The sequence below is a fragment of the Erigeron canadensis genome, chromosome 9 (genome assembly GCF_010389155.1).
Source record: "Erigeron canadensis isolate Cc75 chromosome 9, C_canadensis_v1, whole genome shotgun sequence".
Classification (NCBI taxonomy): Eukaryota; Viridiplantae; Streptophyta; class Magnoliopsida; order Asterales; family Asteraceae; genus Erigeron; species Erigeron canadensis.
The window spans coordinates 23,014,847-23,030,622 of NC_057769.1; the positions used below are offsets into that span (position 1 = coordinate 23,014,847).

General features: G+C 32.5%; 1 protein-coding gene across 2 annotated transcripts; it reads right to left on the reverse strand.

Annotated features, from left to right (window-relative positions):
- Nucleotides 1–4,410: 4,410 nt before the first annotated feature.
- On the reverse strand, nucleotides 4,411–15,260 carry LOC122582271 (protein DETOXIFICATION 43-like). Of its 2 annotated transcripts, XM_043754643.1 has the most exons (15): nucleotides 15,158–15,260; nucleotides 12,858–12,933; nucleotides 8,403–8,550; nucleotides 8,119–8,240; nucleotides 7,764–8,042; nucleotides 7,490–7,683; nucleotides 7,277–7,412; nucleotides 7,088–7,184; nucleotides 6,895–6,995; nucleotides 6,386–6,549; nucleotides 6,197–6,268; nucleotides 5,323–5,439; nucleotides 5,132–5,227; nucleotides 4,916–5,037; nucleotides 4,411–4,656 (listed from the first exon to the last, which is right to left on the reverse strand). In XM_043754643.1, the coding sequence occupies exons 3-15, from the start codon at nucleotides 8,477–8,479 to the stop codon at nucleotides 4,614–4,616; spliced, it is 1,620 nt and encodes a 539-aa protein (XP_043610578.1). In that variant the 5' UTR covers nucleotides 8,480–8,550; nucleotides 12,858–12,933; nucleotides 15,158–15,260; the 3' UTR covers nucleotides 4,411–4,613. The 2 variants fall into 2 exon arrangements, with proteins under 2 accessions (XP_043610578.1, XP_043610577.1); XM_043754642.1 differs by lacking the exon at nucleotides 12,858–12,933.
- Between the last annotated feature and the right edge of the window lie 516 nt (nucleotides 15,261–15,776).

Consider the following 15,776-nt stretch of genomic DNA (forward strand, 5'->3'; position numbering starts at 1 on the left):
CTATTTTTGTTGCACCTATCCTTCGGGCCCTTTTTATTTTCTCGGCCAAGGTCTATAAATCCTCAAAGACAGCATTGACCACTGCATACATAAACACAAACCTTTGGGACAATTTATGTGAATGACTTTTCTTTAATTCGTCACTCATTTATTTTCCAAAAAATTTGACAATCATTCTCCATGTATTATAACGACACTCACAATCACCGATAAATTATGGGTTACATTTACTTAACCTTAGGGTGTTGGCATCCTACCCCTCAACCTCTCACTCACCATTCACCTCTAACCAATCTTTTTATGTCACCTCAACTCTACCACTCACTCATCACTCACCCAAATTTTGTTGGTAACTCACTACTCACACCACCCTATCCTTTACAAGAAAAGACAAAAAAACAAAAAGACAAAAAACAGGGAAGAAATAGACAAAAAAGAAGGGAGAAGAAGACCTACCACTAGTGGATGAAATGAGTGGTAGAACCACTCAATCTCACCACACGATGAGTGGAAAGGGACTGGCGGTGGTGTAGCGGTGTAGCGCCACGCCAACTACTCGCCCACCACCCATACAATGCCAACACCCTTATATTTGTAATGTCGTAAATTCTATATATCTAACGTGGGTTTAAATCTAGCTTATTTAATATATACAATCTAAAATCAAAACCAACCTAAATCGAAAATTGCAGAAACAATCCTTAAATAATGAATCCCTTTGAGTGTGTAACACAATAAATATCTATAAAATTTGATATTTTTATACTTTTAAATATTATTCAATCCGCCTATTGATTAATTACCTACATAGCAAAACTTTTTGAGGCCCGTTATTTCTTTGTTAAAAAAGCGTAAATATACGTGCCTGGAACCCCCTCAAAAATCATAATGATTCAACTTTTAACGAAACCTTGAAGACGTCTCCCACAATTGGTGTTGAAATCGATGAAAAATCTGCAACCAAGTTTTACAATAAATAACTTGTTACGGGAGCCTTTTCATTAAAACCCAATGATTAGATCGATCTCAAGAAATGTGGAAGGCTTTGCTTCTCTAGATTGCTTCTCGAGAGGTCTCAAGTGAAAACTTGCGTATTGACGTTTAATTAGTTAACATTAGAAAAGAACTATCAAGTAATTAACAAATAACGTTTACAGTATAAAAAATGGGGAAAAACATTCAACTAATATTAAAAAATAATAACAATTTATTTGTGTGATTATTTGTGCTACCCCATCGTGATCACGGCTCATTATTTTTGCAATAGAAATTAGAGTAAATTATATTTTTCGTCCCTGAAGTTGGTACGTTTTTTACTTTTGATTCTTAAACTTTAAAAATTACAATTTTGACCCTAAAGTTGGCCAATTTTTTCAATAATCGTCCTTTGGCCTTACGGCGTTAAAAAATGGCCGTTAATGTACGCACATGCTAGACATGTGAGGGCACTAATATCATTTCACCTTACACCGAGGGACGAAAAGTGAAAAAATAGCTACTTGAAGGACGAAAAGTGAAAAAATAACTACTTGAGAGACGAAAAATGAAAATCATACAAATAAATTTATTCTTCCATACTTTCTTTTCCGATCATCTTCTCCGATCATTTTTATCGATGGAATTTTCTGACTAGACATTTATTTTTCGATGATACCTAATAAAAACTCAACTTTGAATCCAAATCTAAACCACAACAAAATAATTTACTCAAATTCATGACATTCAAAACACAACCAATAAAACAAATTATAGTTCAAACATGTCAGTCATCTTTTTTTTTTCTTTTCTAAATTTTGATTTTAATTGAAAGGGGGACAGTGGATGGTGGTGATTCTAGATGGCGGCGGTGGCTGGTTCTGATTATAGTCGGCGGCTATTGGTTGGTGGTGAATGTAGACGGCGGTGGTTGGAGGTGACTGTAGATGGCGGTGTTTGGTGGCAATTGTAGGCAGCGGTGGCTGGTGGTGATTGTAGGCGGCGGTGGCTGTTGTTGATTGTAGTGGCGGTGGCTGTTGGTAATTATAGGCGACGGTGGCTGTTGTTGATTGTAGTGGCGGTGGCTGTTGGTAATTATAGGCGGCGGTGGCCAGAGGTGGCGGTGGGTGGCAATGGCTCGTGGTGGTTATAGACGGCGGTGGCTGGTGTTGGTTACAGACGGCGGTGGCTGGTAGCGGTGACTGTTGTTGGTGGTTTTTAGGTGGTGGTGATTGGAGAGGCTTGGGGGTTAAGGGGAAATAAATGTCTAGTCGGAAAATTCTATTGGAAAAGACGATCAGAAAGATGACCAGAAAAGAAAGAATGTAAGAATAAATTTATTTGTATAATTTTCATTTTTTGTCCCTCAAGTAGCTATTTTTTCACTTTACGTCCCTCAAGTAGCTATTTTTTCACTTTTCGTCCTTCAAGTAGCTATTTTTTCACTTTTTGTCCCTCAGTGTAAGGTGAAATGACATTACTGCCCTCACGTGTCTAGCACGTGCGTACGTTAACGACCTTTTTTTAATGCCATAAGGCCAAAGGACGATTATTGAAAAAATTGGCCAACTTTAAGGTCAAAATTATAATTATTAAAGTTTAGGGATCAAAAGTGAAAATTTGTCATCTTTAGAGACGAAAAGTGTAATTATGATTACCCAATGTATTCCTCGGTCAGATACCATATACAAATTTGAATATTCTAACTAAACTTTGATTACAACAATTCTAGCAAAGAAAACGGTTCTCGTGTTTATAACCAATGTTAATTTGAAATAGAGGGAAGCTAAGTAATAAACACACATTCATTTCCACGCAATCCACACAATTCACTTTCAAACCTTCGACTATCTAAAAGTAAGAGCCCATTAATTAAGGAGAGTCGATTGTTTTAACTAGATTTTGTTAGGGGCAAAAGTACAGTCAACAGTTTGCATCGGCTCATTCTATTGACAAGTATTGACTTTTTGGCTTCATTGTACCGTATCCATCGGCAAACATCGATACTTTGTATTGGCTCCTTTTATCGGCTATATTTGGCCGATTGTGATAAGTATTGACTTCTCTTTTTGTTCATAAATGCAAGTACAAGGACCCACCATTTTTTTTTATTATTATTTTGTTTAGCAACTTTTGAAATTTTGGTAAAGTTTTAACACTACAACCTCTATTATGGCAAGGTTTTGGCAAAAATGACAAGAAATGTAGTGAATACATGGCATACTCTGGTTAACCCAAAAAATGCCAAAGTGCCAAAGATTTACAATGTAGCCTTGCGGCCTTGCCCCTTACATCCTAATTGAATAGGTATTCAAAAGAATTATGGTGAAAAATGATAAATTGAATGAGAGAAAATGGTTCCAAATGATGTATATGAGCAATAATGACGGAATGGATTGATTGGCCCATATAACATGAGCAAGATTACCGAAATACTTAAACCGAACCGGTACCGGTACTGAAAATCGGTACCGATAGGGATTCAGTATCGGTATCGGTTTTAGAAATTTAGTGAAATCAGTTTCGGTACCAATCGGTTCGGTACGGGAAAGCCGATTATTAGTACCGAATATGTAGTATCTGCAAAACATGTTATGCTCTTGCTAAGTAGTTCTTCTTTTTAGTTGTTAATTTGCAATTCAACTAACAGTTAGTGTTCTAAGTACGTTAGCTTTTGTACATGTAAGGATAGCTTAATTATACCATGTGTGATGTTGGCATAAAATGTACAGGTTGTTCTATTTTCTGTAAAACATGCTCTATAACAATACTATATATATTTATATACTGTATGACTAAATATTAGAGAACGAGAGTTGTCCTTTAACATTTTTGAATCACTGTATATATATGAATTGCGAGTAAACATTACGACGTTATAAAAACAAATTAAGTATGTTTTGATGGGTATGGAAGTAAAAAAAATAACCAACCCAGCTATAGCTTCAATCATCCGACACTTTGGGCAATCTTTTTCTTTAACCGAAAAACCGGTACAGGGACCCTACCTATGTAATCGGTATGGTATTCGGTTCTCACTTTTAGTTGTTTTCGGTATCGGTACTAATCGGTTTTTGTACGGTTCGATACGGTTCCGTACCGAAAACCATCCCTAAAACTTTACGGGTATATGAAATTGCCTTTTGTTATTTGGTCACCCCTCCGTAAATGTTGGTCGTTAAAAAATTTGGTGCCAAATACTCAGAAAGTCAGAATCTGTACCAAATAAAATTGGTACAACTTTGACTTGATTTTGAAGCCTCGTTGATATCAGGGCACCAAATACAATTGGATCAAGCTAAATCCTATACAATTGGATCAAGCTAAATCCTATTTGGAACATAGGCTTTAGCCCAATTTGATATTTTTTAAATCGAATTATATGACAATTATTTGACGTAAGTGAAATCATCATACTCCAAAGGACCAAATCCATGTATCCATTTTTGGCTTAATATATATTACATAAAAAAAAAAGAGAGATTTGAAAACAAGCAACTAATGTTGGAACAAGCATATGGTAAAATCTATCCTGTTAGCAAGAAACCAAGAAGGTATACATTCTCTATAAGAGGATTTTTGACATCCTGTTACGATAACTTGTCCCATTTATTATCTAATAAACAACCACCTTTGTTCTAGTTCCTAAGAAATGACCATGGACCGGTTCCTGTTCCCATCCTGCAGTTATGATTAATAGAAAAATATCAATTGATGGTCTTCGAATTAGTTTGTTTCCAAATGGTAGATTAAAATTGGGAAGCAAAATCGTTCATAAGATCGATGTTGTTTATGAATGGCTCATGGTTTAATTCATGTTAGTTTGTTTATGTGATCTTGATTAAGTTTTTGTGTTCATACTTCAAAGTGCATGATTGTAGCTTCTTTCGATCTTGGATTGTAAAAATGGAACAAAAAAGCCGATGTCATTAAAAGTTACCTCCATATGCCTGCGATTGCACGTAAGCCCATGAAGATGGATAGAGCGACCCATATTCCCACAAAACCACCAGATTTGTACAAAATAGTTAATGAACCGATGCTGCCTATCGCGACTAGAATCTAGGATAAAGAAATTCAGATAAAGTTTAGGGACCTGAATTTTTTAGTAGGAGAAATTTAAAAGTATTCATGAAGAAGAATGGCAAATACAAACCATTGAGTATGCAGAATACGCAAAATCAGATGCCCCAAAGTTAACTCCATCGAATACAAATGCTATTGAGTTAATTGGTTGTGTGCCAGCAACAAACTGCTTGCATTAAGAGGAGTACTTAGACGAGACAATCATAATCATGTAGACGAATATTTACCAGATTTGCGAATTAAAATTAGAAAGATAAATACCGGGACACCAATGGTAATGATGTGTCTAACGTTTATGTCTCTTGTAAACACCCCGGAACCAAAATGCAATCCAAGCCCAACCAGAAGCGCGAGACCCAGACCCATCACGAATCCCATCTGCATTTTACAACATTTCTTAAGATTTATATGTAATGTACGATAGATATTGATATATATAAAGAAATATAGAAGCTTCTTATGATAAGACCAAATAAAAGAACCATGATACTTGGTTCCCAGATTGATTTGTTTAGAACAAGAACTACTCTATTTCATTTGAATTATATTTCTTCCTTCATAAGGTGTAAATTTATTTGCAATAATACAACAATTGTGAGTTGTGACACCTTAAAGTGGAATGATAGTTGTTTTGGTATCGATTAAAAAAGAATTCAAGTTGAAACGGGCTATCATTTAACGCTGGTGAAAAACAGGCCCAGTCCAGTTGCATTGACCAGATAATACCCTTTCACCCATTAGGTGATGAACTGATGATTGGTGAACATGGGCTGTCCTTTAACATTGAGTGAAAACGGGCTTTTCCTTTTGGCCCGGCTCAAAAAGAATTCAAATTGAAAGGGGCTATTTTATTTATTTATAGTTAAGAACATCTAAATTGTACTTATGATTATGAATACGATATTATCCAATAGTAATTTAAATTTTTGACTAGCATGATCTTGTAGGCTATATGCACTGAAAATACACATTAGGTGATTTTTGACCAATAAGACATCTTTGTCCCATTTGTCCCATTTTCTTTTTATCTGAACTTTTTAAATAAACCGCAAGCCAGATAGACTGACAAATATATGAATGGGTAAACTGATTGGAAATGTTTCCTTTACTGGATACCATACACTACAAAACGTACCTGCAATACCCGAGCTGCAGCTGCTGTTGCCTTTTCAAAGTTCTTTTCAGCAAATGAAGAAGCAATTATCGCCTACAAAATTTCATTGGCAAATATATGAATCATTACTCGTCCTAAAAGTGACGCATACAATTATGGGCTTTTGGAAGCATGTCCAGTAAATAATTACTCAAAACAAACAACATCTACCTGTCCAGCGACCGCCAAACCATCAGCAAGGAGTGATGATGTCAACCACACTTGTAAGCATATTTGAAATGCAGCCATAGGTCTTGCACCCAACCTTGCAGCCAATGATGCAGCTAAAGTCACACAGATAGTTGCCGCTATTACCTTAAACAACAAGAGAAAACCTGTCGAAAAAGCACCAGAAAGACGTTGGAAAAGAATATTGTCAACTTGATAATACAATATAAGTTTAGTATTAAATCTATGTGGTTCCTAAAGTAGCTTCAACAGTGTGATGCCAATTACCAAGGCGTCAAACCAAGTATTTAAACCTAGGGTGCGTTTGGTTTACAACAGGGTTTCATTCCCATTAAGATTGTTTGGTTTATGATGCTAGGGATCAGAATTAGGTATCAAACCCACGTAAGAGGTTGGGTTTAAGAATTGATTCCCATTGCCATTTAAACCAATAGTTTTTCCCATACACATAGCAATTGCCGCTAGCAAACCAGATAGTAGATTTTAAATACCATTTTTAAGAAACCGATTGAATTGCAAAGCTTTAACACTTGGAGGTAGTAGATCAACTTGATGCATTAGTTTGACCAAGAGAATTGTTGAAATTAAGTACCTTCAATAAAAAGATATCATTAAGTCCCAAAAAGAATTTTTAATTTGAATGAGAGAAACCAAGAATAATGGATATATGTGATGGATAATTACTGTGACAGAACATGTGCAATGGCAGCGCCGCTAACTCCCATATTGCAAGCAAAAATAAGGATCGGATCCAAAATTATATTTGCCACATCTCCTGCCACTGCAGTAGAAAAAGGAAAATATGTTGAAATTTAATGCTACAAATAATAGTTGGGTTATCAACTATGAAGGAAGGATATAAGTAACATGTACCCGTGGCATATAAAGGAGTTTTAGTATCTTTGAAACCACGGAAAACACCTTGCATTGCCAAAGAGAGAAGAACCGCTGGAGCTCCAAGTGAACGTAGAGTCAAATATTTATGTGCAGGTATTAGCATTGGAGAACCCTGTTTGAAAGAGAAATGGAGTCAAATGATCATAATATTACTAAGAACAAAAACATTAATAGAATGTAGATACTTACGGGTTTTACTCCCATCAAACTTAAAAATGGTTTTGCTAGTAGTACAAGTAGCAGTGTTTCAAGAAGTCCAAGTATTGCACCAAAAAATAGTGCGGTTGATGCTGAAGGAATATTACGCTTCTGTTTTTTGAGCTTTGACTTATTTGAGTTATTGTCAGCAACATGCATATGCTTGCAGGGGCTTTCTTTAGAATCTGCATAACAAGAGGATGATTTTTATACGGTTTTTATTGCGATGTAAAATGGATATGTAACAATATTTAGGTCAACTTACCATCTTTTGTTGCCAATTCCTTTCTCTCTTCTTTCTCTGGTAAACCTTTTTCCAATTCTTCAAGTTTGACATCATCTTGAGTCAATTCTTTTTTCTCCTCTGTATTCGTTGGATTCTTCTTTGGGCTCTGAAGTTTGATTGCTTCATTGTTCATTCTCTCTACGGTCTCTTCCTCAGCAACAAAGGAAGTTGTAATACTAACAAGTGGAAATATAGCTACTTTCGAGACTTGATTGAAAATTGCAATAGATACTCCAACAGCAGCAATTTCCACTGGACCTATACACAAGAATAAACGTCTTAAGCAATGAAATTTTATTTTCGAAGAAAATGATATTACTCACAGAAGACAAACCTATACGACCAATGAACGCAGTATCAATTAATGAAGCAATAGGATCAGCAGCTAATGCCATAGCTGCTGGTACAGCTATTGTAAGTATTTCCTTTCCAAGTGAGTCCATCATGAGAGCAGACCTACATAACCATGTCGTATGACCATAAGAACTCTAACAACGGAATAACTTGTGCCAAATAGGAAAACGACATATTAGCTAATGCTACCAAACTTTATAGTTCAATCCAGACAATCAAGAAATTCCTAATTAAGAGAGGTTATGAACCATGTGAGATAAGTACCTAATATCCTTAAAGAAGACAAAGATTGGATGTTTCCACTTTTTCCCTGATGGAAGCACAATACCATCTTCGGCCATAGAAGACAAGATTAACTGTCAGATAGTCGGCAGCACAAAAACCTTGATTCCTCAAGGTTAAAATCCAAAACCTGGAGAAAACATACATGTTAGTAGCATGTTAACTAAAATGTTCGTGTCCACAGGTGACCGGTCTTAACTAAGACGTCTCTAACTTAAGAACACAAATGAATGTATGAATTTTCCCAAGACGCTTCTTTCAGTTTTCCACGCGACTATATTCCTCTATAGATATGTTTACATATCACTAAGTTAATAAACAAAAATATGACAATTAAGTAAATTCACCCTAAATGAAAACCTCAAAGATTTATAATATAAAACTAAGTGGCATAGACACCAAATAAATGATTTATTGGTCTGGAACAGCCAAGAACTCAATAACCTCTGATACTTGGTAAATCAAAGTCAAAGTGAAAACAGACCCTGCTTCATAAGGTTATAACGCACTAGCAGGAGCTACGACCACGATTTGCATAGAATGGAAAAAATAAATACCCCTTATCGATATGCATTCAATCGTATGATACATTATGCTTTATTTCATATCGTAAAGAAGGAACAATGGTCTTCCTAAAACAAGTTTAGCCATCGCAAGTAGACTAGTAGTACTACGAAATACTAACTTCTAACCCGCTAATCTCCCTCTTTCAAACTAAACACACAAGTTAGATTTGAATACTTCAACAGAAATCACGGAAACAGTAGAACACTAAAAGCATCAGAACAACATATATAGTCATACATTAGTCAAATTAATAAACATCAATGCATATATATACCTAATGTATGTTTCATTCTCTCTCTTTTTATGAAGCATTTTGTTAGAATAAAGGAAAAGATATAGTGTGTATAAAGATGAAATGTGGTGCAAGTTTTGCCCAATTTTTGGGTGTTTGTCTATATTTTTTAGTATCAAGCAAGGTTTGAACGGATGCATGATTATATTCGTTTTAATCAAGATGACTTAATTATACAATTATATATATAGTTTCATGCAAATTTGGCAATCAAAAACCTAACAATGGAATGGTAATGTCCTTTTGTAGTTTTGTCTAAATTTGAGATTAGTTACTTCTCGTATGTTGTTGCAGAACACAACTTTTTTAACGGCAAAGTTTACAGTACAAACAATATACTAGTATAATAGTATTTAGTGTAATACAAATATATTTATGTCAAATTCGAGAGTAATTTTATAAAAACAGAAGGCAAAAAAAAAAAAAAATGGAATAGTAAAAATAATGTATAAGACTAATAAGAACAATAATAAAAAGGGTAAATGGATGGGAACCCACTGGTCCCATATACCATCTTGGTACCAAAAGCGCACACTGCATATAACCCATGTCCGGTAAAGCATCATGTTCACACATGGAACACAAGATATATTTTCTACACTTGTCTCTAAAAAGGTTTCTGTGACCTTACAGTCTCCATCTTGTGGTCCATACGGTCACATAGGTAGTATTGGTAGATCAATGATCAATTGGTACAGAAACATATAAAAACATAGAATAAAACAATAACTACTATATTAATGTAAATAATAACAATCTTACGACAGTGATATATTGTGGCTTGTTTTAAATATTACATGAAAAAAAAAACTAACAATGATGAAAAGTGTTATATATATAAAAAAAAAACGTTATATATAACGAAATAGAGATAATAATCAAAACCAAATCCACTTAAGTAGGTTGATCAGTGGTATTTTCTAAATCTACTATGCGGGCTCCAGATAGTTTTTCCCTAAGGTCTTGAGTCTGAGTCTTGGGTTTCTCATCTAAAGGTATTTTTCATGAGGAGTAGGTTGGAGGTCCAACAAATCATTGGTTAAAATTGCCTCCAGCACGTCTAAATCGAAACTAACTTTAAAAAAAAGTATTTATAGATAAAAATTGAAAAACGTGTGAAAGTAGTTTGCTAAATATATGAAAACCCAAAAATTTGGTGTCAAAAATTTTTAGAAAAAATTGATAATTGGTAAAAATTAAAAGTCTAAGGGGTAAAAATAAAGGAGGCCAAAATTATAAAAGTGATGTACATCATGCATGTAAAGTTATACTATGAGGGGTAAAAATAAAGGAGGCCAAAATTATAAAAGTGATGTAAATCATGCATTAGAATGTGTGCATTGTTGAATCTTAAAATCAATATTTAAATTTTAAGCTCAATATAAAAAATCAAAAATAAATTTGCTTTATAATATAGGATAGCTATAGATATAATAGCACAGTATTCGCTCTATGGTAGTTGGGATATTGTAAAAAATTAGGTACCGTTTAGTTGTAAAAAATGTTATTTAGTTTTTCATTTCTAATTTTTTGGAAATTGAAAGAAGTTTTTATATTTTAGAAGACAAATAAAAATTTTAAAAACGCATTCTAATTAGAAGACTAGAAAACATATTAGATATGTGAGGAAGAGGGAGAGGGGAAACGAAAAATGGAAAACAAGAAAAAGATGTTTTCAAGTTTTTTATTGAAAAGTGAAAAACATTGTTTTTTGTTTTTTTGGAAAACATTCTTTAAAAACTATGATTAGAACGCATTTTTAGTTTTTTTTTCTTGGAAAACAAGAATGGAAAAAAGGGGTGTTTTTCGTAATCAAACGCCCCGTTAAAAATTCTGATATAAATAGGTGAGATAAAGGTTAAGATGTAAATTAAATGATTTTAATAAGTCTTTCCTAAATGAAAGATTCATTAAATTAAAGGAGTCATTTTTAATCCCATTTATATTCTACGAAAAAAAAAAATTAGAAATTTTATAAGATAACATAGATAGTGAGCACCAGTAATATTTAGTTGAAATGAGCTTTCAAAACTCGAGACAATACATATTTACGATATTCTACTATATGAGCTTAATGCAAAATCATATTATATAGCAAGATTGATAAGATAAGATAGAGATGATAAACATCAACGTCAATTGCTTTTATTAGAAATTTTAGTCCTTGGAAACATGATCGAACTTTAACAAAACTAGCAATGTATTTGTACTGATTGATAATTTTTAAATTTTAATATAATTTTACGTTTTTTTGAACATAATATAATTTTAGGTTGAAATCAAATTTAAAGTTTGAAACTAATATTTAATATAAGTAGATAAATTAATGACATCTGGCTACAAGACTTCAACTTATAAAGTTATAAAAAGTTAACTGTTCGAAAAAAATCTTAATAAAGTTTAAGGTATGTTTAGTAAGAGTTTTTTTGGAATTTTTGGTAGATTAAAGTTTTAAAATTTTGAAATGATCATGTTACCTCACTTTATTATTTACTGTATTAATTTAACATCTTCTTCTATTTACCTATAATACCTTTAATGATATAAATTACAACATAAATTTTCCAGCCCTTAAAGAACCATCTTAACCTTTCTTACATGAATTAATTTACATTCATCACCACGCCACCACCACCGTCACCGTTACCACCACACCTTCTTTGCTACCACCATCACCGTCGTACCGCGCGGACATCCGTATAGTTTTTAAAAAAATATAGCCTTGGTAAAATTCTTAAAAAGTATGTAAAATAAAACACTTGGTCTGCCGGTTAGAAAGCTTTTTTTCCAAAAACTCCGAAAAATTGTACGTTAAAAGAAGTTGAAGCTAGAATATTTTGAAGAAAAAGTAATATAGAAACAGTTTTAACCTCAAATTTCAGCTCTAACTCCCATAAACAGCCCCAAGTAGGGATGAAAAAAAAAAACCCGTATCCGATGATGAAATCCGAAACCCGATATATTTGGGGCGGGTTCGGGTTCGGGTCCGGGTTTGCGGGTATTGGGTCGGGTATGGGGATGATATTAAATTTTTTTGCGGGTCCGGGGCTGGTTTTAGATTTACACCCGTATACCCAACCCGTATATTCGAAACCCGCCCCGAACCCGGATACCCGATCCATATATATTACATTATATAATATTAATATTTTTATTTTCAATAGGTATTTAAATGTATAAAATGCTAATAGATTATTTAAGAATTCATTACAAATATTTATGCTTCTCGAATAATAGCTTAACGGAATGGAAGTGCCCATATTTGACTGTTGTCCTAAAGTTAGTTTGCTGAATCACGAAGATATTGGCATGTATATCACAACTGAGCTCTTATAAGTTATAACTTTAAATTTAGTTAATCAAACTAGATTAAAGCTCTTATAACCATGACAACGAAAGTTAGCCGCTGATACTATACATAAATATATTATATGTATATAAATTAACGGGTCCCCGATTACTCGTGGAGAAACCCGTTACCCAACGGTAGTAAGTAAACAAGGACCCATCGGGTCCGGGTTTGGAATGAAGATTTTTAATCGGGTCTGAGTCCGGGATTACTTAAACACGAACCATACCTGACCCGTTGTCATCCGTAGCCCCAAGCCTTCAATACTCCAATTCTCCAATTTCAATTTTAACCTCAAGTTTAAGCTAGAATATTTTGAAGAAAAACTATAAGTCAAGTTAGAAGATTTTTTATTGTTAAATTAAAATCAAAGATAAATATTCAAAAATCAAGTTTAAATATTGGGAAAATGATTATTTCTCTTAACTATAAAAATTCTCCAAACTATAAGATGACGATAAGTGGTAAAATCAAAGAATAAGTTTAAGAAAGAAAATTAGTAGAATTCACGTCGACATTATATAGTTTTATAAAGATTTTTAGGCTAGTTTATAAGAGTACTAGCCAATTAACTCGGGTTCAACCCAGGCTTATAAATAAAACTTTTGTAATATTAAGTTATGTCGATATTTAAGAACTATGAGATAGTTCAACCATATTCATAATCTCGAAATAGTATATCTTATATTTCGAATGTATATTTAGCTTATTAACCTGCATAATATGCAGGTAATTTAAAAATCTATTATGATAAAACAATTTATATGATGAAAAATTAAAAGACCATGTATAAAATATTAGAGTTTTCAAAGGAAAATAAAAACTTATTTTTTTTATATAGAAAAGAGCATCATAAATAACAAAAATAAAAATTATATAAACTTAAAGAAGGAAAGTGCTTATAATATCATAAGAACATTAAACAAAAAAAACTTAACTTTAAAAAGAATTTAGCGATGACATTTAAGCTATTTTAATTTTTTTAAATGATAATTTTATAACAATTGTTTTATTATTTAATATAGACGGGCTGATTGATAATATTAAGACGATAATAGATGGTGATATTATATTTAAAAATTGACATATAGTCGTTTAAACAAAATTTAGATAATTACTTTTTATTTTACATTGGACTTAAGCTAAAAATGAAAGATATCAAAATCTATTAAAAAATAACTTTTTATAGAATGATGTCATAAATCAAGAAAATAAAAAAGATATAATTGATAGAAATAAATGTAATAATGACAACTAAGCATTATTTAAAAAATCATGATGTCATTAGAATTTTATTTTATTTATATACGAGCATAATACCCGCGCGTTGCGACGGAATTTTGTTTTAAAAATGAGATAGATTCGGGGGTAGTTTAGTCCAACTGTAGAGGTGGGTATAGAAAGATGTATTAAAGTGAGGGGTATTTTAGACTTATCAGGTTTTTAATGACTTAAAGCTAGTTTGTTTTATAAGGGATTATAGAAGAGATATATCATTTACTTAAATATATATTGACCTATTATTTTAATCTAAAAGTTAGACATCTCTTAATTTGACTACTTAGGAAATTCTACTCAATTATTATTATCAAACATACTCTTTAACCCATAGTTTTCGCTTTACTTTTTTTGGCCAAATTGTTACATTACGTATCCCGACCATGAGTTTTCGAGTCTTCACCTTTTTTGCCTCTTTTGCTTTTTCTTGTGACTAGGTTGATTGTTGGCGTGACCATGTCCAGAGAAAACATTTATACTGCTTTTCCGTTTTCTTTGTTCTTTATGTATAGTGGTATATGACACATTTGTTTTATTAAAAAACAAGGCATTCCTTACGTTCACGACTTCCATGATTTAATTCTTAATTTCTTCTTAAAAGTGAGTTGTATAACATGTTTTCTTATAACGATATATCATATCACATGATTACTTTAGACCATATACGGAAACTCAAACGCGAAAGTTTTACTTTAAATCGCTAAGTATGCATGCATAATGGACACTAGAATGAGTAGGATGCAAATATGCATCCATAATGGACACTAATGAATAGGATTTGGTCGGGAATTAACTTCTTTAGTTAGAACACCTTTATATCAATTCCAATTTCTTAAACAAATAAGTTAAATGAACCCTTATAGTAGTGACAATGAAGATAGTTGAGAATTTGTCGTAAAGCATAAAATCTAAAAAGTTCACTGTGATCATGACTAGAGCTCGTTCATGGGGTGATAAACGGTGAAAGTGTGGTTATCAACCCATGAACGAGCAGAAAAAAAAACCACAATATGCATTCTAGCATCAGTGGGTTAGTTTTTTTTTTTCAGAACAACAATTGCATTAAAACTCTCCGGCAAAATGTCATAGAGTAAGAAATTACATCAAAAAAGTAAAACTATATAAAGTGAAAATGGTATAAAAATTAATAAAGTTGAGCTTCAATTCGTACTCCTATTACACATCCATAAATAAAAAATTTCATAGATTATTTTTGAAAACGAATACGGAAGAAGAATGGAAGAAGCGCACCTATTATGAGTGAAGAGCTCTCCTTCTTTTGGCGTTGATACGCATATGATCGATCTTTGATTTGTGGGGAACCAAAACTTTTACCTTCTAATTGGCTTTTAAGTTGTAGTGCTTTCCTTACAATTCACACTCTCCCCATGTCCTCTATATATACTATTAGTATTCGGTTTCCTATGCATTCAAACTATAATATATATATATATATATATCAAAGATAAATATCAAAATTATAACATATGTTAAATGATAATTAACATGTGTGTTGGGTTCAAATCTTTAATATGAATCAACGTTCTAATTTTTTTTTAAAAAAGATGTAAATTGTGAGGAAAATAACTTAGTAAGCAGAATGCGCAAAATAAATTTAAAAAATAAAACTTTTATAGAAAAAATAAGTCATAATCAACCTACATTGACAACAAAATAAATTTAAAAAGTTAAAAAATAACAATAACATAACAATTCAATATCAAATAATGAACAAACATGAACAAAATACCAAAATATAAATTAAAGTGATATAAAAAGAACATACGTTTCTTTTGTTGAGAAGCTAAATGACTATGATCTTTTTTAAAGATAGAAATGAGAAGGATGATGGAGAAAGATTAATATAATT

What these genes read in the sequence shown, in the direction of transcription:
- LOC122582271 (XM_043754642.1), bottom strand. Translation starts at nt 8,479, where the DNA reads ATGGCCGAAGATGGTATTGTGCTTCCATCAGGGAAAAAGTGGAAACAT. An exon ending in GTTTGATGGGAGTAAAACCC is followed by an intron (nt 7,413 to 7,489) that starts GTAAGTATCTAC and finishes TCTTTCAAACAG; the next exon opens with GGTTCTCCAATGCTAATACC. An exon ending in ATTGCACATGTTCTGTCACA is followed by an intron (nt 6,996 to 7,087) that starts GTAATTATCCAT and finishes TTTTTATTGAAG; the next exon opens with GTACTTAATTTCAACAATTC.